The sequence below is a fragment of the Chelonoidis abingdonii genome, chromosome 9 (genome assembly GCF_003597395.2).
Source record: "Chelonoidis abingdonii isolate Lonesome George chromosome 9, CheloAbing_2.0, whole genome shotgun sequence".
Taxonomy (NCBI): Eukaryota; Metazoa; Chordata; order Testudines; family Testudinidae; genus Chelonoidis; species Chelonoidis abingdonii.
The window spans coordinates 74,201,522-74,226,263 of record NC_133777.1 but is presented as its reverse complement, the minus strand read 5'-3'; the positions used below and the strand labels follow the sequence as shown (position 1 = coordinate 74,226,263).

The following is a 24,742-nucleotide window of genomic DNA, read 5'->3' as shown; positions in this document are numbered from 1 at the left end:
GGTTGTGTGAGGTTCTAGCTGACATCTGTGAAAGTCAGGCAGCTGACTTTCCACGCCCTGCACTCAAATCAACGCCTCTAATTGAAATGCTGCAATTCTTGGCAGGCCGTTTAATTGTGTAAATTTGCCTCGTTCAGATTTATGTGCTTGGGGCTTTTCTCTGTCTCCTCATTTTTGTATCTCATTTAGCCCAGTGTTGAAGGGTTGAAATTTCAGAAGAAAGTGGTGGGGGCACTTTATTTCTAGAGAAAACACACATCTCTCATGCAAAGCGCTTTCTCACAGCAACCTTCAGGGCACTGTCTGCACAGAGGATCTGCTCACCAGGCCTGGCTACAGTCATACAGCTGTGGTGAGGGGTTGTGTCTGTAACATAGTCTGAACAGAACAAGGCCTGGGAAAAACACTGTTGGTGTGGAAACAACCATGGCTCAGCGGTGAGCCTGAGCCTCATGGAGAAAGTTCTGACCTGGCTCATCCCAATGGCATATCAAACTCGGAGGTGGGAAGATGGATATTGTAAGTGACTCTGGAATCCCACCTTAAAAGTGAAGGGCAAAGGACCCGCAATGGCCAAATGATCTAAGAGCCCAAGCTTTTGGTAGAGCCCAAATGGATTTGTCTGCTTCTTTCTGATGGAGCTGGATACAAAGTCCCATCGAGGAGGGCGCTGAGTCTCCTGGTTAGAGGAGGAGACTAGGAGTTGGAAAACTTTGCTGTGAATTCCCCACTCTGTCACTGAGTGACCGTGGGCAGTCATTTCACTGCTCTAGGCCTCAGTTTTCTCACCTATAAACAGTGCTTTACCCACCTTTATTAAGCAGTCGAGATCTTGGGTGACCTGTCGGTGTTGTGAAAGCAGCCCGTCCTTCCCTTCCTTGCCAAGCAAGCCTGGCTTTCAAGATTTCCTGCTTGCTGTGATGACACACCAGTGTTCTTGGCCACTGTTTCTCACCCATAGATCTAAGTTTCACTAACACCATTTTACAGGTGAGGAAACTGAGGCACGGGGCCTTATCTATAGTGAGTCAGCGGTGGACCAAGGAATAGAAGGCAGCCTCCTGGACACCAGGCTGCCTTCATTTAGCTGTTAGCAGTATCTGTTGCAAGAGAAACACTGAACCCTGATCCCGAGTCTCAAGAAGTTTAACAGTGAAGGAGGGTGGATCTGTGGCTCTTTGTGGCTTCAAATGTAAACGCCCCAGTTAGAGAGATCATTTCTTTGGAACCTATTTCCAAGCTGTGACATTCACCTTTTCGAGCTTTGCCCGTAATTCTTGGAGCAGCATCTCACACATCTGGGAGCATCTACCCTGCATCTGGGAGTGAGCCTCCTTACCTGGGTAGACAAGATTCACACCAACGGGGCTTAAGCCCACCCGACACCATGGGCTTGAGAGCTGCAAGACCTACACTGCTATTTTTAGCATGCTAGCTCCAGACCTGTTAACACGAGTCTGCCTACCCAGGTTGGGAAACTTGCTTCCAGCTGCAGTGGGGACTAGTGAAGATCTCCCTGGCTTTGATTAATGGCTCTCCCCTTTCCATGCAAGGGTCAGAGGCGAAAACTTCTCCTGGCTGCAGGAGAAAACCTTGCTATGCTTGAGTAGGACATTTGTAGGGCAGGAAAAATGTTTGCTTCCTTGCAAGGCGTTCTGGATCCATGGTCGACTGATTCTCTGAATACAAAAAGCAAAGCAACAAAAACAATCCAGGGCTCTTCTTGTAGCATCTGTTGCCAGAGAAGACCCTGAATGCATTTTTCCACCTCTGCTTGCTCCATGATTTTGTGATGCCAGGGGAGGAGGAACTCCCCAGTGGGAAACAAAAGGGAGAGGACGAGGGACAGGGGCACCGATGTCCACTCACTTGAATGACAGACGTTGGAAATGAAATAATAGCCCAGTCAGGTTTTTTGGTCCTGTCAGCCTTGAGAAATCTCTTTCCCATGCTCTCCAGCACAGATACAGGTAGGGACGATGACTGGGATAAAAAGGAGATTGCATGGATGAACATTGCTCTCTGTTACACCAGCAGACATTTGGAGCAACTCCATCAAAGTGCATTTACCTTGAAGTCTTGCATTTCCTCCAGATTTAAGCTGGTGTAAAGGAGGGCAGAATCCGGCCCATAATGCAGAGTGTCCGCTTTCAAAATGACCCCCCACCCACCATTCCCTCAAAAATGAGCACTGCCACTTTAAGAGAGTCAGATTTATTTTCCCCCTTCAGTATCTCCCCACCTCCCACTCCAATGCAGCTGAAACCTGATCCAATCCCTTTGCACATGGGTAATTTATTGGTCTATTGGGTTTTTTCTTGCTGGCAAATTGCATTGTCTTTCTTCCTGGGTTGAGACTTGGGAGCAGTTTGCTGCATTCCTGTAGGGACTTTCTCAGGACGGATCTTTCACACCCCCTCTGAGCTCAGTCAAATCAGTTTTATTGGGCCTCTTTGTTATGCAAACAAGACAATAATAATCAGGCTATTATTCTGCAAGATTGTGCTTGATTAACAGTTCAAAGGAGGTCGCTGGAAGAAACTAATGCTGCCATGATGCACAAATCCTTTCACACAGGCAGGGTCAGATGGCCACTGGGCTCTTCTTCACTGCATGGTTCCTCCCCCTCCTCCTGCTGAAACATAGTTGGACTCTATTCAAGGGACGCCATCAATCAGTCAAGCTGGTGGGATGGAGGTTTTTGTTTTCTCTGTCAACTTTCTCCATACATCACAGAACAGGCAGTTATGGGCTTATTTCTATCAGCAGCGTGACAGGCCGCAGGTATACATGCACAGAGAGTAATTACACATAATATACCCAGTGCACATTGTACACACACCGCCTTCACCGTATACACACAAACGACACAAAGCAAACGCACAAGCAGGCATTCACACAAAGTGCAGATTCTGACTGGGTACGCAAACACAACATGAGATTATTACAGTAGTTGTTAATACACCACTACCTCGATATAACGCCACCCAATATAACACAAATTTGGATATAACACAGTAAAGCAGTGCTCCGGGGGGCGGAGCTGTTCACTCCGGTGGATCAAAGCAAGTTCAATATAACACTGTTTCACCTATAACGTGGTAAGATTTTTTGGCTCCCAAGGACAGCGTTATATCAAGGTAGAGGTGTATGTATTTTGGCTAAGAGAGGTGAAAACATTTTTTACGTATGTTTCCATATCCTCCAGTCCCAACCTTTTCCTCCTACTCGTGTACATATATATACACACACGCACACACATAGGCTATTCCTTGCCCCCTCGATGCATCCCTCCGCCCCCACGAAAAGACAACAACTGCTGCATTTCTCATTCAGTTTCTTCTTCCAGAAGGAAAACCAAGGAAAAGCCACTGTAGGTGTTTGATATGGAATGATCTGCTGGGATGAGGGTTTCTTGCAGGGACTTGTAACCAAGGCTATCTATAGGCACTACAATGGCAGCACTGGGCTATGCCACGGTAGTGAGATACTTCCAACCTCAGTCTAGCCACAGCTACTGCCAGGGTTAGGTCAGCTTAACTGAGGTGCTCATGGGTGGCTGACTTTTAATTGTAGACCAGGGCTCATTAGTTTGTCTTTGGATTCCCTGAAGTCGTGGTGGAACTGATCTTGCTCCGTGACTTTTCAAACAGCAGCTTATATGTTGTTCCTCTCCCCTCTCTCTCTACCCCCCTCCCCATGTGTATCTCTGTGTGTAGGAAGAATGTACTGGGAATATGAAAACATACAAGTCACATTTTTCAAACCTGAAGTTAGGTTCCTTAATTCCTAGGTAGGCACCTGTACGTTAGTGACCTGATTTTTGATACCAAAGGTATTGCACCTAACTCTATTTTGGACCTTATTATGATGGATAAAGATGCATTTTAAAGAAATCCATGCAATAGTATAGGGCAGTGTTTCCCATACTTGGGACGCTACCGGGGCTTTCCCTATACAAGCGGCGTCCCAGGTTTGGGAAACACTGGTATAGGGCTAGGCCCATTACTAGATGGAGATGGTAAAATTGGTATTAATGATACAGAAAAGTGTTCAGTAACTATTTCTGTTCTGTATTTGGAAAGAAACAGGAGGATGTACTCATCACATGAAGATGATGAAGTTCTTTTTAGTCCATCCAGGAGGATGTTAAACAACTTCTACTAGTGATAAACATTTTTAAATTGGCAGGCCTGGATAATTTGCACCCAAGAGTCTTAAAAGAATTGGCTGAGGAGATGTCTGGCCCACTGATGTTAATTTTTAATAGATCTTAGAATACCAGGGAAATTCCAAAAAACCATAAGTGTGTTAATGTTGTGCCAATATTCAAAAAGGGCAAGCAAGATGACCCAGATAACTATACGTCGGTTAGCCTCACCTCAGTCCCAGGCAAAATATGGGAAAGCTTATATGGAATTTAAGTGATAAAGAATCAAAGAACAGGAATAGAATTAACACCAGTCAACGTGGTTTTATAAAAAAAAGTTAGGTCTCGTCGGACAACCTGATTTTATTGTTTGATGAGATTACAAATTTGACTGATAAAGAAAATTACGTAGCTATAGTAGAATTAGATTTTTGTAAGGCGTTTGACTTAGTACCACGTGACATTATTAAAAGATTAGCATTATACAATATCAATAAAGCACATGCTAAATGGACTGAAAACAGGCTAACAGACAGCTCATACAAATTAGTTGTCAATGGGGATTTGTCATCAATTGGGAGTGTTTCTGGTGGGTTTCTGCAGGGATTGGTATTAGACCAGACATTATTTAACGTTTTCTCACTGATCTGGAAATAAATATAAAATCACTTCTGATAAAATTTGTGAATGACATAAAGTGGTAAATAATGACCATAGGACTGTCAGACAGAGGATTTGGGATCATATGACAAGCAACTGAACATGAGGTCCCAGGGCTAGTGTGATCCTTGGATCTATACACAAGGGTGCAGTGAGTAAATATAAAGGGATAATGGATTTTTTGGTTTGCTGGCAATTCCGAAAAAAAATTAAATCATTTTGGGTAGAACCAAAACCAACATTTTTGAAATTTTTGGCAACTTAAAAAAGTCAGGAAAAATTATTTTGGGTCAAACAAAATGTTTCATCTAAACCAGAACAAAACATTTTGTTCTGATTTTAAGCACTTTGAATTCTTTTCAAATTAAAAGTAATTTCAAATAAAAAAAAATTTGAAAGTTTCATTTAAAAAATGTCAAAATGAAATGGTTCCGAATTTTTCTTTTTTCTACCAAAAACAATGCAGCAAAATCACCACAAATGAAAATGTTTTGGTGACACCAGATCTGCCTTTTTTCCCCCAAAAAAAGTTTTGGTCAAAAAATTGCCCCAGTAATGAGTAAAAGTAGGGAAGCCCTTTTACCTCTGCACATGGCACTGGCGAGACTGAGAGTGGAATGCTGCATCTGCTGCTGGTATCATCCATATTTTAAAAAGGATGTCGAAAAATTGGAGAGGGGCAGAAAAGACAAAAATGATCTGAGGGCTGGAGAAAATACCTTATTGTGAGAGACTTAAAGAGCTCAGTCTATCTAGCTTATCAGAAAGGAGATTAAGAGTTGACTTAATTACGGTATAAATATAAGTACCTTCCTGGGGAGAAAATACCATGTACTAAAAGGACTCTGTAATCTAGCAGAGAAAGGCCCAACGAGAACCAAGGGCCAGAAGCTGAAGCCTAACAAATTTCAACTGGAAATAAGGTGCAGATTTTTAACAGTGCGGGTGATTAACCATTGGAACAAATGGCCAAGGGAAGTGGTGCAATCTTCTGGAATGTATACTTGAACCAGACCTAAGTTACTGGATTCAATACAGGGGTAACTGGGTTAAATTCTATGGCCTGTGATGTACAGGAGGCCACATTTGATGATCTAATGATCTCTGCCAGCCTTAAGATTGGTAGATTTGGATTGGCTACTTGAACTCTTGCACGTCCATTAGCCTTCATTTTAAACTCCCACATTCCGGGGCCTGTTTTTTCAGCACCCTACAGAATCCCAGTTGAGGAGAGCTAGTCAGGATTCCCTGGGGAACCCATGAATGTCACCTCTGATACAGACAGATGCGTCACTGTTGAGCAGTGAGACCATCAGTTTTTCAAAGGCCATGGGCCCCCAGATCTTTACATAGCATGGACCATATCTTGAGACAGATAAAGAGTCTCAAGGACCCTCCTCCCCTGTCATTCTTGATCACAGTGCCAAGGAGCAGGCCCCCGGGCTTGGGATGTGGGGACACATGGGTGGGCAGGCTGTGAAGTGTCACCCAGGTCCAAGCCCCTGGGGCAAGGCCTGTGCCCAGAATTCCTGCGCTCAGGCGACTTGCTACGTGTGTCTCTGAATGATAGCAGCAGAGGGGCTTGTTTCCATGCTCAGTCATCTGCGGTTGAAAAACAGATCCATTGTGAGGAGATGGAAAATAGATTATATGAAATTGAATAAACATAGTTTCTTGGCTTCTGTTCAAATGAGTTTTTGCTTTTATACCAAAGCCTCTGCCATAGGAGACGTGAGGAGAAGCATATGGGGGGAGCGGGAAGGGTTGCTGTCTTTTTTCTGCATAGTTCTACTTGCTGGGTTCCTCGCTCCTCAGGGCTGTAGGGTTCCTCGGTCCTGACACGTGTCTTGCTGGGGAGGGAGGAGAGGGGTGAGTCACGCAGGTGTTTGTGTGAGCTCCAGGTGTCAGACAATCACACCATTGAACAGATCGGATAGGGAGGCGCGGACTGGGGGGTGGGAAGGCTTTGCCAAGGCCACAAACAACCTACTTGAGACCCATGGTTATTCAGTGCCCTGTGAAATGGAATTGACCCGGCCATCTTTATCTGCTGGCAGGGGAGAGATTAGGTAGGAAGGGCCATCTCCCTGGCTTGCTTCAGGTGCAAACCCAGAGCGAGATGGGCTGCCTTTTCCATAATGGAGGTGCCGTCCCAGGCGGTATATTGCCTGTAAATGGGAGAACTGCATGTGAAAATGTTTCTTCTGCGTTTGTCCTTACACACAGACACAGACAGAGATACACAGTGCAGTCCTGCTCCTTAGCCACCTGGCTTTGGAAATCTGGCCTTATATGGGGCCCTGCATGAAACAGCAAATCAGAACATTTTGCCAAAACCCAAATGATAAGATCTTTAAGAAAAAAGCTCCCCCTACAGGCCAAGGGAAGGAATGGAACAGGCTTTTCCTTTTCTGTTTCTTTTCTTTTTTTCCCTAAGTACCTTATAAAGTAATGAGTTAGATGCCAGCCATGTGTAGTGCTCCTGTGCTCAACGATAACGTGCATATGGCCATAGCTATTACAGCCTTGCGGCAGGGCCGCCCAGAGGATTCAGGGGGCCTGGGCCGCCGCTGAATTGCCGCCAAAGACCCAGAGCAAAAGAAGATCCGGGGGCCCGGGCCCCGTGAGAGTTTTCCGGGCCCCCAGAGCAAGTGAAGGACCCCGCTCCAGGGGCCCTGAAAAACTCTTGTGGGGGCCCCTGTGGGGCCTGGGGTAAATTGCCCTACTTGCCCCCGCCCCCCCCGGGCAGCCCTGCCCTGCGGTGCTGAGAGAGCAGCCCTGAGGTGATTGCTCTGAGTGCCCCATGATCCTTAGCTCCCACTCGGCAAATTCGCCGAGTTCTGAGAGAGGGGCAGAGAGGTGCTCAGTTTAATGTCTCAAAAGGAGGACGGCACCTGTGACGCAGCCGTAAAACCGTTGTTACTGCATTGCCGGCTTTGGGTCATTGCCCAAATGCCAGTACAGAACTTGGCTTGTACCTCCTGTTCCAAGCTAAAGATGCACCTTGGAGACCAGCACTAAGCACCCTATTCCTGATAATAGCTGGGCTCCTACAAATGAGCCTCTAAGCACTACTGTTACTGACAGCTGAGGGGGAGTCTTATTGAGTCATCTGTTGCAAGTCCTGTTGCCGGATGCCGCGGATTTATAGTTTAGCTGGTGACCATGGGGTCTCTGGACATGGTTCTGTTTTTATCACCCCAGCGCTCCTTTCATCTACTTAGTTCTTCCATCATGAGGTTCTTAGTGGCATCACAAGCTCTGAGCTTGGGTGGCTTGTCACCAAAGAAAGGGAGTTAGAATTTCCCTTCATGACAGCCTTGCACACTGAACTTGTCGTTCCAACCCACACCTTGGATGTCTCACCTTGAAATGCTGCCTGTTTGCATTCCAGGTGCCAGCAACGTCTGGTTGAATCATTACGATAGACTGATACTCCGGCGGAGGTGTCCTGTCACATGCAAAGCTGATCGTTCATAGCAGCGTCCCCGACCCCACAGTGCACTTCACTTCTGACTTGCGCTCTGTCTCTAAGCACTGGGGTAGGCATGCACCATGCCCTCACATGAGTCCTGTTGGACAGTGTTATATCAGCCATGTTTAATCACCAACAATTTTAACATGTGGCTTTTAGCCTTGATAGAATATTTAGGGCCTAGAGTTAAAGGTCATAAATCCAGGCCCTGGGTATGTACCACTGGGGTAATGTGATCAAACAGCAAAATCTCATCTGGTTGAAACACATAGCAACAGGCTTTCTCTGCAACTCACATAGCGGCCGGTGGTAAAAAACCCACAGTTATGTTCCAGCAAAATGCAATCCACTGAAAAGGGATGTTGATGAAATAATATGTTCAGGTTTAAGTGGACACTGTTGAAATAAAAATAATCCTATTCAGTACAACACCCATTTTACAAACTAACTGGGGATTATGGAGTTCATGGAATGGAAAATTCATAAAATTTAACACCTCCAAATCACCACAGGTCCAGTTCATACATTGCTGTTTAATGCACTGCATTGTTTTCTTCTTGTCCTTCCAACCCCTTCAAATGATTTCTAATGCATTGAAAAATCGCAATGTGAAGGGATGTCGACTTGCTCTTCATTGACATCATTTTCATTCTGATTACCCCCTCCTCCTCCCGGTCAGGAAAAATGGTTCATAAGCTTGATGCTGGTAAAATCGAGTGAGGTTCTGTTGTGTTCCCTGTGTTACTACTAGCACCTGAGCTTGTTAAACCTGGATTTTTTAAACTCAGAAACTTTCCGCCATTTCCTTTTGCATTTCATTCCTCTTGGAATGCGACGCGAGACTGACGGCTTTCATGCAGGGTCCCTTTTCGTTTATAGTCCTGTTCCCCTTCTTGTTCTCTGGCACCTGTGGTGTTTCCAACACTGCAAGGGAAGAGTTAAAACTTGAACATACTGTTTCCAGTATGAAGTGGTGCTGGGTTTTGTCGCTTTATTTGTGCATGTGTAACTGCCTTGTGAACTTCCCTCTAAACAAAGCCCAGGACAAGAATAAACATGTAGGGCTTTGAGGCACCCCCAGAATGCATCTGGAAATGCTTTTGGCCTGATCCTGCACAGTTTCCATGACCTCCAAGCTCCAAGGGAACTGATTAGGAGGAGGGAAAGGAAAACACCAGGAATATTTAAGCGGTGTGAGCAATGAGAGATTCCAAATTGCCATTGGCAGCGCACTGTCCGTGCAATGCAGGCCTTGTGCATAGTGCCTTTGCAGAGTCACTTTCATGTCCTGCTGCAGGGGAGCCGCCCCCGCTTTGCGGAAAATGTGTCCCCCCTGAAAGAACTGAATCTAAACTCCCATTGTACTTTGCCTTTCCCTGTCTTGCACCTCGGCTTTTGGGCACCTTAACGCGGCTCTGAGTGCTCAGTTGCAGAAGTCAGGGTTGGCAGCGGGCCGTCAGTGTGCAGGGTCCCTATGGCTGCATTGACCTGGGAGCAGAGCCTTGCTGATGTGATAGAAGGCTGCTTTAGTATGTTGCCGAAGCTAATCTGTTCTCTACACAACCGAGGCCAGCACCAGCGGCTGATTAGGATTTTGTCTGTTTCCTTTCACACATTTCCCTTTGATGCCGGTATCTCTGCAGCTTTAGAAAAGCACTGAGGCGGGGGCAGGTGGGCCAGAGGTCAGCATGCACTGTTCCCAGCATTAATGAAGCCACTGGAACGTGCATTGTGTCAAGGTGCTAGGTACAGGAGATCAGGTGATTGATAGCTGCTTGAGAAAGCTCCTTTGTACTTTGTTTGTTCCTCCTTTGCACTGTATTTCCTCCTCAGCTCTCTGCCTTTCGGACTCCCCAGGCAGCTGCCAGGCTGGCTGGTTTGAGTGTGTTGCTGACCCTGGAGGAGCCAGGCATTTGCCCTTCCAGAGATTTTTGCGCCGTGAAGGAGACTTACAACAGGGATCCAGCGATTGGGAACAGTGCTAGGGCAGCACAATATACCGGTGGGGAGGTATTGGGTGTCCTAGGGAGTGTGAACAAACGGCCCCAGAAGGTAAACTCGATGCCAGGAATCTTGGCCCTGTGCCTTTACCTACTGGGCTAAGGGTGTGACTTTATTCAGGGCTTGTCTACACTTGAGGGGGTTGCCCTGCTGTAGCTGCCCTACTGCAGACAGCCCAACTGGACATAAGGGGGTGCTGTACTGGTGTGACTCACTGTTCATGCTAGTGTGGTGTGTCTGCACTCGGGTCTTGCACTAGTGCAGCTACATCCGTGAAAAATCCCCAGTCTTCGGAACCATACCTGTCAGTCAGAAAATAGACATGCTAGGATCTACTGAGCTGACTGAGTTCCCTTCCTGAGAGCATGATGGAGTGTAAAACCAGAGTCTCCCCACTTACGGCTGCTAAGAGCCTGGTTTTACCCCACTGTCCACAGCCAATGCCCCTGTACACAAATCAGCTGTATTGGGAGACCAGCTCTTCATCTAGCTAGCCCACTGCACACAAACACCTGCTTCAGGCATGCAGTTGTGCTAAATGCGAACACAAATCAATGGTACCATTGTAACACCGGTTTGGATGCACAATTGCTCATGCATATTTTTGAATGTCAAGCCCGAAAAGCCTCCTGACGATAAAGGCCCAATGGTGTTTCCCCTCCAAATCAATGATGTTAAGCTGTTCTCAGCATCCCAGCCAATTTGGAGAGTCTTCAGATATGTTAAGGGCTGTTATAAAGAGACTGTGCTCAGTTGTTCTCCATGCCCACTGAAGGTAGGACCACGAGTAATCAGCTTAATCTTCAGCAAGGGAGATTTAGGTTAGATATTGGAAAACCTTTCTAATTCTAAGAGTGTCTGAGCTCTGGAACAGCCCTTCCTCACTTGGAAGGGTTTTTAAGAACAAATTGGACAAACACCTGCCAGGGATGGTCTAGGTTTACCTGGTCTTGCCTCACAACATGGAGCTGGACTTGATGACCTCTGAACATCCAGGCCTACATTTCTATTAGTCCACCTTCCTAATTTCCCCCTGAGGATTCATCTGGGGACTGGATTCTTCTTCGTTTCCTGCCTTGAACTATTGGTAGTGCTGTGTGTGCTGTTACCCAGCTGCCGCGGCCCTCGCCAGCAGTGGTGGCATTTTGGTGGTGTGCTGTATTTAATCCATGTATTGGGCATCTTGACAGCACTTGTGTTTTTTTTCCCCCAGCGACCTCTCAGTGCAAAATCCTGAAGTGTAACTCTGAGTTCTGGGCGGCCACATCTGGATCTCACCACCTGGGCACGGAGGAGGCACCGGAGTTCTGCACGGCGCTCCGCACCTACGCCCACTGCACCCGCCGCACAGCTCGCACCTGCAGGGGGGACCTGGCCTACCACTCTGCCGTTCATGGCATAGATGACCTCATGGTCCAACACAACTGCTCCAAAGATGGCCCCACCTCGCAGCCCCGCCTCCGAACACTACCCCCCGGGGACAGCCAGGAGCGCTCCGACAGCCCAGAGATCTGCCACTATGAGAAGAGCTTTCACAAGCACTCAGCCCCCCCAAACTACACCCACTGTGGGCTCTTTGGGGACCCCCACCTCAGGACTTTCACAGACAGCTTCCAGACCTGCAAAGTGCAGGGGGCTTGGCCACTCATAGACAATAACTACCTGAATGTCCAGGTCACCAACACGCCGGTGCTACCCGGGTCCTCAGCGACTGCGACGACCAAGGTAAAGGCATGGGACAGGTGGGCACCCCCTTGGGGGATGGCGATGTTCTGACACTGCCTCCTTGGGGTCACCTTTTGAATCACCTTTTCTCCCACTGCCTTCCACAAAAGAGTCCCAGAAAGCTGTTGAGTCTCATCCACAAGTGCCAGGTTATCCAGCAGATTGAGACTGAGTCCGAGCCCACCACAAGTACAGGGTCCTGGCCAGAAAATCAAGCCCCTCTCCCTGGACTCTCTGCTCTCAAACTCCTGGTTCCCCACTCCCCCGCCCCCCTAGATGGACTCTAGTTTCTCACCACTGCATCTGGCCCCCTTCAGATTGCTGAGCATTGTCAGAGGAGACGTGTCATCCCTGGCTTAGGTCTAGATTGTGAAGAAAGGGTCAGATCATGAACAGGGCCAGCTCTACTGTTTTCGCCGTCCCAAGCAGCACAATGAATTGCTACCGCGGATGGTGGGGGCAGTCCGTGTGCCGTTAGGGCGGCACGTGTGTTTCCGCTGCGGCAGCAACTCAGCGGCAGCTTCCATCTTCAGCCAGAAGACAGAAGCTGCGCCGCCGCGGACAGCTGAACATAGAAGTTGCTGCTGAATTGCCGCTGCCGCGGAAACGCGCATTCTGCCCTAATGGCACACGGACTGCCCCCGCCGTCCACAGCGGCAATTCGGCGCACTGCTTGGGGCCAAAAACATGCAGACTGCCGCCCCTTGCAGATTGCCGCCCCAAGCACCTGCTCGGAATGCTGGTGCCTGGAGCAAGCCCTGATCATGAAGGGGGTAGGCCCAAGGATCTAAGGCTGGCAGCACCCCCAGAACGGCAAATCACAAACACACACGTCTTTCCCTTTTGCCCTTCCCCCAATGGCATTGCAGCTGTGATTGTGTTCCAGCCCTCCCGGCCAGATTCCTTTGCAGGGCACTGCGACACTCCCATTCAGGGATGGGAACAGCAGGTGGATGACAAGGTGCCAGAGGTGGCTGGCAACAAGTAAAACTTGTTGAACTCGCCCTCCTGTTTATTTTGTGGCCTGTGCAAAGTGGCAGAGATGGCAGCTGAAGGAGCCTGCAGCAGGGTGAAAACTCACCTTCTTGCCAAGGCTCCCTCTGCAAGAAAGAAAGAGCGAGAGGTCCCGTGCTCTTTGTGCAAATCGCCTGTCCTGCTTAGTTGTCCCAGGCCCTGCACTCGGGGGTGGGGGCAGATAACGAGCAGTTTGTCAGTTGCAGAAGAACGATGCTGCTATTTGTGTCTCTCTGCAGAGACCCCCAGCAGGTGCGGGGAATTCGGCGCCATACATTAGTGGCTTCCTTGGCTGTGTTCTTTTAATTTTGAGGCGAATGTTGTGCCAATGCCAAGGCTAGAAGCCCTCTCTTCATTTCCAGAGCAGGCTGAGTGTGGGAAATCTCTCTGCGTTGCCTCATAGCCTGATGGGCACGTGCCATCTGGAGAGAAGAGCGTGTCACTCACTGTCCAAGGCCAGGTTTGACCCACACAGCCGTAGAGTGGTCACCTGTGTTGCTCTCTGCTGACCAGCATTTGATTTGAACCAGTCACCTTAAGGTGAAAGATTTCAGAGTAGCAGACATGTTAGTCTGTATCAGCAGAAAGGACAGGAGTACTTGTGGCACCTTAGAAACTAACACATTTCTTTGAGCATAAGCACGAAAGCTTATGCTCAAATAAATGTGTTAGTCTCTAAGGTGCCACAAAAACTCCTGTTCTTTTTTCTTAAGGTGAAAGGCTCCCTGCCCAGTCTTCCTGAACCATCCAGCCCCAGCAAGACTCTCGACTTTCTCATCCATCCACCCCCTCACAACCAACCACAGTTTTAATGCCAGAGGAGAAGAAAACCTGGTGGAGGTGGGGGAGCCTCAGGGATCATGTTCCCTTGTCACCATCTCCATACTGCTCTGGCTTTGTGTGTGTGCGATGCCTCCTGGTGGCTGGTCCCCCGGGGAGGATAAGTCACCTGGCATGGCTTAGGACCTATGATGGGTAAGAGAGAGTGTTAGCTCACATGGGAAAGCCTGTGGTTTGGAGCTGAAGAGCTGGGTTTCTAGTGCTGGCTTCCCAGCTGCTTTAGCTAGTAATTGTGTCTGTGGTCAGGACGAGGCATTTTGTGGGGCTCAGTCTGTTCTCGCTGCGCTGTGGCAGCCAAGATAAATGCTCTCCAGGGACCAGGTGCAGCACTGAGTAAATCCAGTGGCAAATGCCTAGTTGTAGCACAATGGAACTCAAAGTGACACGGCTTAAGTGTTAAATCCAGCTTCTGCTTGAGGACGGCTTTGGAGCTGAGGGATGCTGCGGCTGAATTCCTCTGTGCTGCATGAGTGCTAAAGCTGGAAGGGAACTCATTTCAGCTACCCTGACACAGAGGAAAGGTAGGGTGGATGGTAAGAAGGGATATGCGTGCGTTGCAGGCCTTTGGGGAGCATGGATCCTTGTCTGGCCCTTTTCACAGTACTCCTGGGGTGACTGAGGAGAGGGTTTGCCACCATCCCTCTTCAGAGTGGGAAGCATCACAGTTTCAATGAAGGCTGGCCTGCAGCTTGCAGGGCCTTTAGGTCCTGGCACTTATTTGGGGCGCTGCACCATTTTGCGTCCAGACTGTGGTGCTGAGAAGTGATGAGTCATCGCTCAGGGTGGCAACTCAGCAAGTTTACCCAGCAGGAAGAGCTGTTGGAACAGGCAGCCCTCGCTCCGCAGGTTGGCTCCAAGGCAGATGGTGTCTGTGTGCATCTAGGCTTTCGCGCTGGTGCTGTTCACTGGAGCAGGGTATTCTCAGCGAGAGGATACAACCTCCAGTAACCTGGTGCATACCTGCCAACACCTGAAAGCTTTAATAGAGATATCTGGCGAGGAAAACAGGGACACGCCTTTTAACTCCAGTTAAACCCTTCCGACTAGGAGAGTCTTCTGCAGGAGTAAAGAAATGGGAACTGTGCTGCTTCCAAAACAGGGCCTGGGGTGGCTGGTATTTTGTGGATAGCCTCGGCTTTGCAAGGAAGCATTACCTAGAATTCCCCACTGTTCCCACCACCAGTTCAGCTCCATCAGTGGGAACCCGGGTACATAAACAGGGCTCCAGGAGGCTGCGGGGATTTTAAGCCCTGTGTTGTGTAAACCTACGCTGAGCAGGGCTGGAGGCTGATCTGCACTACATCTCCCTCATTGCTGTGCTAAATGGGACTGAACTGGTGGGAGCAGCAATGGGAAATCTGGGGCAGAATGGCTGGTGCAGATCCTGCCCAGGGGGAGAGCCAAGAGGAGTGCCCATTGGGAGCCATTTGAAACTGGTGTTTGTCCCAAAAGCAATGTAAATAAATAGCAGGATGTATCCAAATGTCCCGGGGTCAGATCCAGGAGCCTGGTCGTCAGGTGTGTATTTTAGATCCAGATTGGAACTTCACTAAGGGTTTTGAGAGCACTTTTGTTCAGACGCATCCCTAATAAATAGACTCCGTATAAGCTCTAAACTCCCTGTAAGCTCTCCCATGAGGTATTAAAACCTGTTGTAGCCTGACAGGGAAATCCCAGCTAGAGAGAGGAGATCAGCCTGAGCACAGAACTGGGACCAGGAACACCTGGGAGTCTAACTGCCATCTTGCTGCGTGGTCTTGAGCAAGTCCCTTTTCCTCTCTGTGGTCGTACCACGAGGGATGGATACCCGTCTGGCTCACAGGCTTGTCAAAGGGGCCTGCAGAGAATTGAAGAAGGGAAGCATGAGCCAAGTGTCAAGAACATTTAATAGGTCAGTGGCTTGGGGACGTGACGCATATTAACCGGGATAATCAGTGGACTCTCCTCTCCCTCCCCCTCTGCTCCCAGGTCTCAGGGTCACAGCTCAGCTCCAACAAGTAACTTCTGTGGGATTTGGCAGAGTGACCTTTGGGTTCTAGTCCTGTCTCTGGTTCCTTCCTGTGTGTAGCTGATATGCCCCTTGATGCATCTGCCTGTTGGCTGAAGCCTGATGGCCTTGTGCATAAAATGGGGAAATCTCATAGTGGGAACTTTGTGCTTGTGGAATTTAAAATGCCCCAAAAGACTGATTCTCCATGTTCCAAACCGCTTCCGGAGGCACATGGTGGTGGTTGATGAATGAACCAGTCAGGCCTAAACCCCCTTGTATTCATTAATGAGATGTACTGATGGCTGAGCTCAACGGGGTTATCAGCGTTGGTTAATGCCCCCTTCTCTCTCCTCCCTTTCTCCTTACAGCTCACTATCATCTTCAAGAGCTTCCAAGAGTGCGTGGACCAGAAAGTGTACCAGGCGGAGATGGACGAGCTCCCAGCCGCCTTCGCCGACGGCTCCAAGAACGGTGGCGACAAGCATGGCGCCAGCAGCCTGAAGATCACCGAGAAGGTGTCTGGCCAGCACATTGAGATCCAAGCCAAGTACATCGGAACCACCATTGTGGTGAGGCAGGTGGGCCGTTACCTCACCTTCGCTGTGCGCATGCCCGAGGAGGTAGTGAATGCCGTGGAGGACAGGGACAACCAGGGCCTTTACCTCTGCCTCCGGGGCTGCCCCCGTAACCAACAGATTGACTTCCAGACCTTCCGCTCTGCTCAGGGCACAGAAGGCCAGGCTCGCAGGAAAGGGCTCAGCCTCCCCTCCTCCCCCGAGGTCTTCACCTACGAAACGGCCATGGCCAAGTGCCGGGAGAAGCTCCCCGTGGAGGACCTGTACTTCCAGTCCTGCGTCTTCGACCTTCTGACCACGGGGGACGTCAACTTCACTCTGGCGGCTTATTATGCTTTTGAGGACGTGAAGATGCTTCATTCCAACAAGGACAAGCTGCACCTCTATGAAAGGACACAGGAGCTGAGCCCAGGCAACACAGCCCCCTCGGGGCATCCCCAGGCCCTCCCTGCCCTCTGGGTGGCGCTGGTGTGTCTGAGTCGGTGCTGGTCAGTGTTCCTATAGATGTGACCAGGGTGGGAAGTGGGGGAGAGCTCAGCAGGAGGGGACAATGTGTGTGTGCAAACAGCTGGCCCCTCCTGGGGCTCAGCTGGCTGCCTGTACAAATGCGGGTGCTAAACACCAGAGGAGCTACAGTGGTGCCCTCTGGGCGCCGGGCACACATGGCGAGAGGGTGCAGGGGCAGGCAGTTGGCTGGAATGGATTCTGTCCCTCATTAAAGACCCTGCTCTTCCCAGCACCCAGCTCCCTGCAGGTGTTCAAGGCGCACAGTTCATCCTTCGCTGAACGGCACCATTCCTGGGGGATGGGGACAGTCAATCACTGATTGCTTTTGCTGTGCTACACAGGGCTTCTGGGAGCTAATGGGATCCGGGAAATCCCATCCTGGCACATTAACGCTCTGATTCACTTCATAGCCACAAGGTTGAATCCTTTGGGCCCTCCTCGCCTCCGAGATGCAAAGGGAGGAACCTGGCCAGTATTCAAGTGGTTTCTGACATTTGCCTTTGGCCTCCCCCCAGCATTTGAAGTGCTCCTTGTGCCTCGGAAGGCCTTTGATTCCATTAGCTCCCAGGGTGCTCAGGCAAAGCGAGTGGGGAGGTGCCAGTGATCTCCCAGATTCGTACTTCAGGATGATCAGTCAAAGCTCCTCAAACCCCTCGCTGACAGGCTGGAGTGTCGCCACCTCTAGCCCTGTCCTTCTTCATCCCACCGGAGAGCAGCTGTGGGGCTGGGGCAGTGCCCAGGGAATGGGGGAGAGTTTTGCTTGTTTGCTGCTAAGCTCCTGCTCCACTCCTAGTGATGTCATTTCAGACCGGTTACACCTTAGTTCTTCCTGGCTTGATTCTGAGGAGGGCACTGTTTGAAAATCTAGCCGGGGCAGACCCTGAGGAATCCCAGCTGTCCAAAGGCTCTGTTCCCTGGCAGTAAGCAATCATTAATCTCCCCTACCAGGGATGCAGTGTCCCTTCCCCTCCTCCATGTGCTTCTGGGATTTGCCTTATGGTTTGCTCAGCGAATGACGAGACCATCTGTACCTCGGCCAGAAGTGCGGGTAGATCACTGGGACAGCCAGCGATCATGGATGGTCTCTTGACGGCGCCCAGAGAGCCAGTCCAGAGAGGAATGGGCATGTGACACACCCTGCAGCACATATAAACTAGCGTCACGTGCCTGCCTCCTGTAAATAAGCAACTATTCGTTGTGTCCTGCCAGCTCTCGACCTCCGTTTGTAAAGCAGCAGAGAAATGCAACGTGTGTCATTGGGTGTAATTTATAGTGTCTCTAATCTGTGGAGTCCTGACTTGGGTCTCGTGTGACTGTACAGATGAAGAGATGTAATTGGTTTTTAGATGTTTAACAAAAAACAGAAAAGAAATAACGAAAAGATGTGTTTACTACTTCGCTCCTTGCTTTGTCCGCTGGTGGCCCGTGTTTCTGTTTAGGGCGATTTTAGAATAGGGATCTCACAATGTAAGGAGCTGGGGAGACCAACCACTGGAGGGTAAATCTACCAACTCGCTGGCCACAGAGCTCTTAGGGGGGCAGCTCGAAAAAGAAATAATTGAGACATTCTAAATTATCTCTATTTATAGTAGAGTAGCCTAGGTGCCCCAGCTAAGATCAGGACCCCATTCTGCTAAGTGCCATATAGGCACCTAGTGAGAGACAGTTGCTGCCTCAACTCAGATAAGGAAGGGAGGGGAAACTGAGGCACAGTTGATTAAATTACTTGCCCAAGGTAACACAGCTGGGCAGTGTGAGAGCTAGGAACAGAGCCCACGTCTCCTTTGTCCCAGTCCAGTCCACTAGACCATATTCCTCCTTAAGCCTCCTATAATGGCTATGAACTGCTTGTTTCCAAGTTGGGTTTGATCCTGGCCATATCGTATGACCAATGGTCTATTTCTGCCAAGTTTAACAGCTTCCAACCTTGTTGGGTGAGCACAAGTCCTAGAAACTTTCCATTGCTGACACCGTGCATATGTGTCAGTGAGGGAACAACACTCCCTTAGAGTGTTTGGTAGCTAGCAGCCGGCAGGTCCTCTGGCTTCAGTGCGACTAGTTCCTTCACTACATAAAAATCAAATAGTTATTTCTCTTAGAAATTGGAGAGAATAATATTTAAAGTCACATTATCAGCTTTATGGTGGGGCAGTGACACAACTGGGTACCCCACAAATAATCCTAACTATATGGAGGGGTGGGACATGGAGCTGTCAGCACTACAGGAAGAGTACTGCCCTGGGTAGGCAGCACATCTGAGAGTGACATTGCTGTTAGCCAATCTGCTGTCAATGGTGCCACTTCCTGACATGGCAGCATAAGAGAGTGGGGTGTGCCATGGTCAGAGCTACCCTCTGGAGGAGGAAAGTCCTCCATGATCTTGATTGTCTCTCCATAGCCCAGGCCCTCCCTAGTAGGTCAGTGCTCCAGTGGTGGTGGAATATATTATGGTGGTTGGGCTATCCCTCTTTTAGAAGCAAACAGTTAAGCACTTTATTTTGGTTGTGTTTGACCCAGTGTGGCCAAGGAAGACCTGATGTGGTTGGAATAAAAACAAAAGATTTTGGTTTTGGGTGGGGTGGGGAGAAGAATCTCCTAACTGCTCCTTGTGTTTTTGGACCCATGTGGGGTGTCACTGCATGTACATACTGTAAATTATTTATTGATGAAAATGCAAGTAAAGGTTCTCTCTTTTTTTTTTTTTTTTTTTTTTGGATAACAACCTAGTGGGTGTTTTTCTTCTGCCTTGTGTTGTGTTTGATTTTAATCGGGAAGGAAAATGAAAAAAAGACATGAGAAAGTGTGATAACGCTCTAAGGTACAGCCTGATAAGCTTCCACCTTCTTGTGGAATATTCTCACTCTATGGCAAACCAGAGCCCCCTTTTCCTTGCCATGAGCCATCCTCAGCCACCTCCCCCATCTAGCTGGTCCTCCCATTTGGCAACATGGGAAGAGTTAGGATGACTGCAGCCTTCCAGGTTGAAAATCCACATGCTAGGAGTGACTGGTCTACCTTGGAGGTTTAAAAGGTGCATGCTTTTAATGCTGAAGGGCCTAGGTTCAAACCCTGCTTTTGGCCCAACAAGGGGGTGGTGGTCAGGTTTTGCCCTCTACTGGATGAATCAGAACTGCACATTTTCATCATAGATTATCAGGGTTGGATGTACTCCCTGCTTAAAGCAGCGCCCATCCCCAGACAGGTTTTTACCCCAGTTGCCCCCTCAAGGATTAAACTCACAACCCTGGGTTTAGCAAGCCAAGGCTCAAACCACTGAGCTGTCCCTCTCCCCATAATTAGCTTGTGGAACTCCCTTCCACTAGATACCATTAGGGCCAAGGCTATAGTAAGATTGAAGGAAAGAATTAGCCATTGATATGGATTACGAAAACATTCAGTTACAGAGGGGATGAAGAGCATTCGATATGAGATATAAAGCCTTATGCTTCAGGGCATGAGCTATTCACTGCCTGCTGAGATTGAGGAAGAAACTTCCCCTATGGGCATCTTATTCTATTGCCAGGTTCCTTGAATCTATCATCAAACACACGAACCAGACTTTGTCAGACCTCAGTTGAGATCCACCTAACTCGAACTGAGAGCAACCATTTCAAACTCAGGCAAGCAAGCTCTCCACAGGGACCACAACACTAGGAAGTGCCACAATGTGCTTCCCCAGTAATATCCACCCCCCACTGAGTCTTTTGCTCTTTATTTCATTTCCTCTGAGGCTAGATTAGTGCTCCTAAACCAGAATGCTGCTCCTGTAGTGACTCACTAACGGCCCATGTTCCAGCCTTTAAATGAAGGCAAATTAGCAGTCCCTAGGCTTTCACCCACTAAAAGAGCCAGCCAGTAGTAGATAAGCCCAGAGCCCTAAACTCTTATTTTTATCTGTTGTCTTCCCTGACCCCACAGACAAATCCTGACGGTGGCTGCCTGTGGCTCGGGGAGAGGAGCTCAAGGAAAGCCTGGTTTGCCTTTGCTGGAAGGCCTTCATACAAACATTGTCACCCATGTCTGACAAAGCACAGTTGGTCAAACCACTGACCCTCCCTCTCCTCTACCTGATGGTCAGTAGGGGAAAAACAATTTCTAAAAGGTCAGGTCTGTCCCAACTTCATGCCACCCCAAAAAACACCCCCCCACACACACACACACACCAAACTAGGACTATTGGAGGGCAAGTGGATCCCACTAATCACAGGAACTGAAGCCTGTTACTAATACCACCTGCCCCCCTATGAACTCAGTACACAGTTCACCCTCAGGACTGATCAGTGATTTGCCAAGATTCCCCTTTGCCTGCCCTCATAGCCAGTGCCTGAGCCTAGGTCCTGAAACTGCCAGGAAGGCCCTGAGATGCAGGCCAAACAAAGGCCACTTCAGAGCCCTGCACCACCCTCTTCTACTCTCCTCTTCCTAGGTTCTTTGCCTGCAGTGCTCATTTATCTGCAGCTGCATGTTAATAAGTTAACACCTCATTAAGGCACAAACCTGTGCTGGATTCACTTCAGTCTGCTGCAGTGCAGCCCTTACCTCTCTGCATTATCCGGGGGGGGCGGGATTCTGTGAGGTGCACTTATGTCTTAGCTTGACTCAGAGCTAGTCTACACTAGAATGGCTCCAGCCGGACTGCAGTGGAGCCTACCCCAACCTGCTAACTGCAGTGAAGAGCCAGCAGCAGGTAAAACTCCAGGGTGGCTCAGGGCAGAGGCTGATAGAAAGGGGGCTCCCAGAGCTAGATCATAAGTCTCTACAGTTTGAGCTAAAGGCTAAAACTCTCTTGCTGGGGCTGTAGCAGCCTGTGACTTGAGCATGGAGGGGGACAAGTACCACACACTAAGCTGTGGGTGACGCTAGCAGCACTGGATCTTTGCATTTCCATTCACCTTCCAGCTACTGCTCTCAGCGAAGTCTCACCATATCTCTGGGAGCAGGTAAACCTGCTATGCCTCATTGTACACACATGAGGAAAATGAAGTACCAGGGATGGGTTTACAGGTGCTGTGAGGTCCCTAAACCTGCATCAACAACTGCAGGCAGCTGTTTGCCACTAACTGCATTCACAGACTGATGTTTCTAGGGGGCTGTCAGCATCAGCACCCACCCCAAGCCCCTGCCCAACCAGTGACCACATGGGCCTCATTAAGCCTTTGCTTCCCAAGTTATGGCGGTGCCCCCGCAGCTGGCTGGGGCAATGCAGCACACAGGACTATATGGTGCTTCTGCCTTGCATAGGTGTGAGCCTGGAATTCTGCACAGTTTTATTGTGATCTCTCAATGTTCCAGCCGGGAATGGGTCACTCAGTTGTTCTGGTGACCCGCTCCCCTCCCCAGAACAGTCTCCTTGGCTGGAGCTTTCACTTGAAGGCCCAAATTAGATGTTACAGGAGAGCCTAGTGATGCAATATGGGTTAAACTCCACTCTGGGCTGTACACACATAGCACCCATTGGCTTCGATGGGAGCTGCACCTGTCTGGTAGGGGGCCAATGCAGAGCCTGGCTGGAATGCAGATGTGCCCCGTGCTGGTGCCTCTTGGATTAGGGTGACCAGACGTCCCGATTTTATAGGGACAGTCCTGATTTTGGGATCTTTTTCTATTACCCCCGTCCCAATTTTTCACATTTGCTGTCTGCTTGGATGTACAACCTCCTGCCTGCTTTGGAACTGGAGCAGATGGGTCATCCGCAAATGGCTTTTCTTTGAGAAGCTGCTGCCCTCTAGAGGGCTGTCTCTAGAACAGCATGTGGGCTTGGTGTACGTCCCGCTGCTCCTGCAGGGAGCAAAAACTCAGGCTAACTGGCTCTTTGCACTTATCGTGTTATGGGACGTGCCCTCCACAGAGGCGCCATGGCAGCTAATTAGTGGGGCTCTGTGTTCTTGATCAGTAAATGGCTTCGTGACTCGGGCCATGCGGGGATTGCTCAGCCCGCGAGTGCGTAACAGGCAGCGCTGAGGCTGGGCCCTGCCACTGATGTGCTAGAGCCTGCCAGGCTCAGGTGACAATCCCTTAATTTTAGAAACCAACTCTACAGGGAGCAGCATAGCCCCCTAACAGAGGCAGCTTTGGGGCTGGGAGACTGGGATGAGCACTGAATGCCCTTAGGCAAGTCACTTAAAAATGTCTCTGTGCCTCAGTTTCCCCATGTGTAAAATGGAGGTAATTACACCTTGGGACTGATAGATGGAAAGCACCAAGGATTATTCTTATGGAAGAGAGGTAAAGCATTGCATGCTCTCTTCTGTTACTTAAAGGTTTGGGTGCCCACTCTAATTTCATGGTAGCACCTGCTTCAACACTGACGGGAGGCTAGAGGCATGCTGAGCTGCACTGTCTCTCATCTCCTTGCTTTAGAGATACAGTCGAGTTCCTGGGTTTACCTTCGGTGTCTGACTGCACACAGGAAGGGCGAGACCTGCTGAACTATTAGGAGCTGAAAGTTGTAGTCACAGGAAAGAAACTTTCCTCCTTAGATTTGCTGTAAAGTCACAGATTTTATCTTCATAACCTCCCTAAAGGCAACACAGAGGCACCAGCTCTTCCAGTATGGCAGCTGGGTGAGGTTCCTGTGATGGGGTGGGTCAGATCTGGGGAGCAGATCACACTCACTCATTGCACAGCAGTTGTACTATGCATTCACTCTGTGCTGGTGAGTTTATTAACCCAGTCCTTGGTATTCAAACCCGTATGTTTATTTGGCATCACCTGCTGCCCACCTGGATACCAGATGGTTCCTGTGCATCAGAGCTATAGAAAGGAACAGAGCACCATAGTCCTGGGTGGAACCATGCACCTAAGCGAGCCACATGAACACCTTGTCTGTGTCCCTTTGAGACCCAGCGATTAGAATTCCAGGCTGGGATTAGCCAAATGTGCAGTTTCCATGTAAATGCAAAGAAACGGCCCTTCTGTTGCCCATAATTGATGGGCTTGTGTTTGGTGCTAGGCATGACGGGACCTTGGCCTGGCAAACCAAGCAGTTCCCTTTCCAGTAAAAGGCAGGGGTCCTGCTGCAGCCAACTTCAAGAGCTTATTACTATTGTAAATCAGCAGTCAATGATTACAGCACTCATTCTTCAAATAAAATCCCCCAGGCTGGGCAGAGACACAAGTGCCTGTAGCTGCCCACAGTTGATATTTTCTTCTTGTTAGCAGCTCCTTGTGCTGCTCCAGCACCTTCCACCCACAGCACTAGGTAAGCAGCCCACAGAGTAGGGCAAGATTATCCCCACTTTACCAATGGGGACACTGAGGCACAGGGGAAGTGATTGGGCCCAGGCCAAACTGTGGGGCAGTACCCAAGAGTCCTGACTCCCCGTCCTGTGCTCCAACCACTAGCCCTCGCGTTCTCCCCAGGAGCAAGGGAAGGGCAGAGTAAGTGCTGACTCCGTGCACTCAGCACTGGGGGCACCCTTCACGTTGCTCGAGTATATTCAGTACAGTATTTTCATTTTCAGTTAAAAATTAACGGTCCGGGGTGAGCCCTTGTGCCTTTCACAGCAGAGGAAGGGCACAGGCTCCTTCCCAGGGAGCCTCCAGCTGCTTTCAAATACAAATGGAGGGGATGGGACAATGGATCAAAGGCAAGAACCCGCTTCTGTAGGGCAGAGCTTCACCGAGCGAGGCAAGAGCGCTTATCTGGACCAGCGCTTGTGAGGCCAAAGAGGAGTTTGAAGAACGGTTAGCCAAAAACTCCAAAGGTAATAACAAAATGTTTTTAAGTACATCAGAAGCAGGAAGCCTGCTAAACAACCAGTGGGGCCCCTTGACGATCGAAATACAAAAGGAGCACTTAAAGA

General features: G+C 49.3%; 1 protein-coding gene across 1 annotated transcript in view; it reads left to right on the top strand.

Annotated features, from left to right (window-relative positions):
• The window catches only part of RGMA (repulsive guidance molecule BMP co-receptor a), a 32,057-nt gene extending 15,060 nt beyond the window's left edge, over nt 1-16,997 (top strand). The window contains exons 3-4 of the mRNA XM_032783023.2: nt 11,500-12,011; nt 16,224-16,997. Coding sequence (XP_032638914.1) covers nt 11,500-12,011; nt 16,224-16,934 — 1,223 coding nt within the window. The 3' untranslated portion in view covers nt 16,935-16,997. The remainder of the gene's footprint in view (nt 1-11,499; nt 12,012-16,223) is intronic.
• Nucleotides 16,998-24,742: the final 7,745 nt, after the last annotated feature.